This window comes from Miniopterus natalensis, chromosome X, assembly GCF_054644295.1.
Source record: "Miniopterus natalensis isolate mMinNat1 chromosome X, mMinNat1.hap1, whole genome shotgun sequence".
NCBI classification, from domain to species: Eukaryota; Metazoa; Chordata; class Mammalia; order Chiroptera; family Miniopteridae; genus Miniopterus; species Miniopterus natalensis.
In genome coordinates this window covers 37,448,326-37,451,805 of record NC_142103.1, presented here as the reverse complement: position 1 = coordinate 37,451,805, position 3,480 = coordinate 37,448,326, and the positions used below count along the sequence as shown (strand labels likewise).

At 39.9% G+C, this 3,480-nt stretch overlaps 1 protein-coding gene across 1 annotated transcript; it reads left to right on the top strand.

Annotated features, from left to right (window-relative positions):
• Positions 1-1,868: 1,868 nt before the first annotated feature.
• On the top strand, positions 1,869-2,597 carry TGIF2LX (TGFB induced factor homeobox 2 like X-linked). Its single transcript, XM_016200337.2, has one exon. The coding sequence runs from the start codon at positions 1,869-1,871 to the stop codon at positions 2,595-2,597; it is 729 nt and encodes a 242-aa protein (XP_016055823.2).
• Positions 2,598-3,480: the final 883 nt, after the last annotated feature.

The window sequence follows — 3,480 nt, the reverse complement described above, 5'->3', positions numbered from 1 at the left end:
TTGTTTTATTATTAATCACAAAGCTGTATGTTAGTGATTTTATCTGCTTATGGATCTATGTTATGTTAAGGAAGCATTTTTCTATTCTTCTCTATTTCACTGCAGCATGTTTATCAGAAATTGATTTTGAATTCCGTAAAATAGTTCTCAACCTCCATTAAGATAATACATTTTTTCTTTAATATATTAATATGAAGAATTATGTCAATATATAGTCCAATATTAAGCCATGATTGAATTTGTAGATTGAAATCCATTTGTCCATGTGTTTTATATTTTATATGAATCTAGATTTTATTTTAATAATGATTTATAATTTTATAAGTGAATATGCTATGATTATTTTTTGTCATGCTTTATGCTTTATAAGGTTTTCACATCAGGATCATGCTAGATTTATACAAGGATTGAAAAGCACTTCCTTTACATCTATACTATGAAAAATCTTAAATCCTTAGGTCGTTAGATCTCCATCTTATTGGGAAATAATTCTGATATTATCTTTTATATTTTCCTTTTATATCGGTCTATTTAATTTTTAAAACATATGTAACTTAGAAAATTATACATGTAATGTATGTATATTTCTATAAATATATATAAAATATATATGTATCTTGGGAAAATGAAATTGATAGAAAAATTATATACATATATATATATACATATACATAAATTTCTACCTCTTCAAGTAAGGTTCTGAGATACGGCCGGTCTCCTCTTATTGTCGCACCATACTTTCATCTTCATCCTGCCAACTAAGGCTATATTAGTTGAATTTGCCAGAACTTTATACAGTTCCTACTCACAACTTGCCACCACTCCTTCAAATAGAGGAGTTTAGTGCTGGCTTCCTGAATGTTCCTTCAATTTGTTTCAAAGTGTAAAACATCTGGCAGGAATTATCCAGATACTTGACCGTATGATAAACTCTAGGCACTTAACTTTCTCTAACTTGGCAAAAGGTCATTACCACACCATCAATTTTTGCTTCTCTAAGTCACTGTGCTTTAAAGAGCTGTTTTATTTATTTATTTATTTATTTATTTATTTATATTTACTTACTTACTTAAATTTGTTTTTGCACTATTTCATTTCTTGGAAGTTAAAACATAAGCCTTTCTTTTTGCCTCTTTTTAATTCTGCAAACAGACTAACATAACTTGAAGTACAGAATACTCAAACTTCCATTAAGTTACAAATAGAGTACTAGAAAAAAATCAGCGACAAGATATATACTCTCTGTCTTGTCAGGGTGTTACATAATTTGAGAATTAAGGTGCACATTGTACTATAATACCATGTTAATTCATTATATAATTCTGCGAAGGCACTTTTCGGAGTCATATGTAAATAAATTAATGCTTATAAATATACAACACTAATGGTTTTCAATAGATTCCCCTGGTATTGTATGTAAAGTGAGGTAATGAAGGAAAACAAAATCGGATAAAAGCCATTTAGATTATTTGAGCTCCTTAGAAGCTTTAAAGTGGGTAGGCGGATGCAATCCATCTCTCTTAGAGACGCTCCTAATTCCTATTTCACAGCCTCAAAAACTTGCAGAAAGGAAATACAGGTGTATTCCGTGTTTCCGTTGTTACATTCTGAAACAGAGGGTTTGATTCAAAAGGTGTTTTGCATCCAAACTAGCGGGTTTCTTCCCAAGAAGCGGGGGCTGGGCTGAGGGGCAGCGCCGACGTCAGAAAGGATGTTGCGTCACAAAGGCCGTTGACAGAGCGGTTGGCAACGCTGCAGCCGCCGGCAGGCACGCGCAGGCCCTGCGCGCCGGGTCCGCCAGGCCCGCGGCAGCCCTGGCTCAGCCTCGCCCCTCCGAGTCCCCGCGCAGACGGGCCAAGCGTCCCGAAATGGAGGCCGCCGAAGAGAGCCCGGCCTCTGCGCCCGAAGGGTCGCCCCAAGACGCCTCAGCCGCGTCGAGCAGCAGCACTGGCACAGACGACTCTCCGAGCAGCAGCGCTGGTGCAGGTGAAGTTCCGGTGTCCCCAGACGGCAAGAAGAGGAAAGTGTCCTGGCCCACCGTGTCTGGGAAGATCCTCCGCAACTGGCTGTTTGAGCACCGCTTTAAGGCCTACCCGTCGGAGGCCGAGAAGCGAATGCTGTCGGAGCAGACCAGCTTGTCTTACCTGCAGGTCAATAACTGGTTCGTCAACGCCCGCAGGCGCATTCTTCCCGAAATGCTGCAACAGAGCGGAGAAGACCTCGCCACCAGCGTGTGTCACCAAAAAGGCAAGAATGCAAACGTGATACACCGGAAGAAAATCAGTCAGTCCACGCAGGCCAAGTCAGGGCCCGCATGTCCAGAGGAGACGCAGTGCCCACCCCTGAGCGCTCTGCCAACAGCCCAGGAATCAGGCGGAAAGCTGCTGGGTCCAGAGGGAGCCCCGCACCAGAAAGTCACAGCCCAGTCCGAAAAAAAGGTCCAGAGTTCGACCAGCGGGCCCTTGTTTATGTCTTCTCCCAGACCTGGGTCAACGGAGGAATACGTGGACTTTAGTAACTTCCAGTTGCTAGTCGATACAGCTGTGCAAAAAGCTGCTGAACTGGAGCAAGAGAAGAAGCGAGAGCTCAATCCATGATTTCCTGCATCTTTAAAAAAAAACCCAAGTTGTCAGTCCTTTATGTACTGTAATAGATCCATTTATGCTCCCCCAAATAATTTGTAGTTGTACCCTTTACAGAGACATTGTTCCTTCGAAGGGCGTTACCAGAACCATCCACAGCTATTGGGACTCAATTTTGCCAGACTTCAGTGTTTCAGATAGAAGACACTAACTTGTCATGATTAACAGCAAAGATCTCATCTATTCCACTTCCTCCTCGATTTAAAAACTTTGGACAATCAGACCAATTTATCTGAGACTATGCACAATGCTGAGACTTCTTCAGAAAACACTGTTTTAGCTTTCCCAACCAGACATTTTGGCCCCAAGGCTGTTGCAGATACCGAAGTCACCCCTCTTTATCCCTCTCTCTGTAACTTTCCTTGTTTATTATTATGAAGGCTGGAAAATAAAGGCTCTATAAAAGAATGCTATAATGACACTGGCCTCATTTTAATGTTAAAGTTTTTGCAAAATTTTCAACTGTTTTCCTTTGTACTGTTTATTGACAATCTTAAGGAGTAGCTAATTTATGCCTGAAGGGAAATAAGCCTGGGAGACAAAATACAGTGAATTAATAAACATGTTACAGATAAAGGTTGAACTGTTATTTGGGGTACCAGTGAAAAGTACACAATAAAGATAAGAAAATTCAAAATGGTAATTTTTTGCTGTTGGTTGTTGGATAGTTGGTTTTAGAGAATATTCTTTATTAGTTTTATTTTTATATATTAATTTATTTTTTAAATATATTTTTATTGATTTCACAGAGAGGAAAGGAGAGGGGTGGAGAGAGAGAGAAACATCAATGATGAGAGAGTCATTGATCGGCTGCAGCCCACAACTCGGGCATGTGCCC

What these genes read in the sequence shown, in the direction of transcription:
- TGIF2LX (XM_016200337.2), top strand. Translation starts at nt 1,869, where the DNA reads ATGGAGGCCGCCGAAGAGAGCCCGGCCTCTGCGCCCGAAGGGTCGCCC.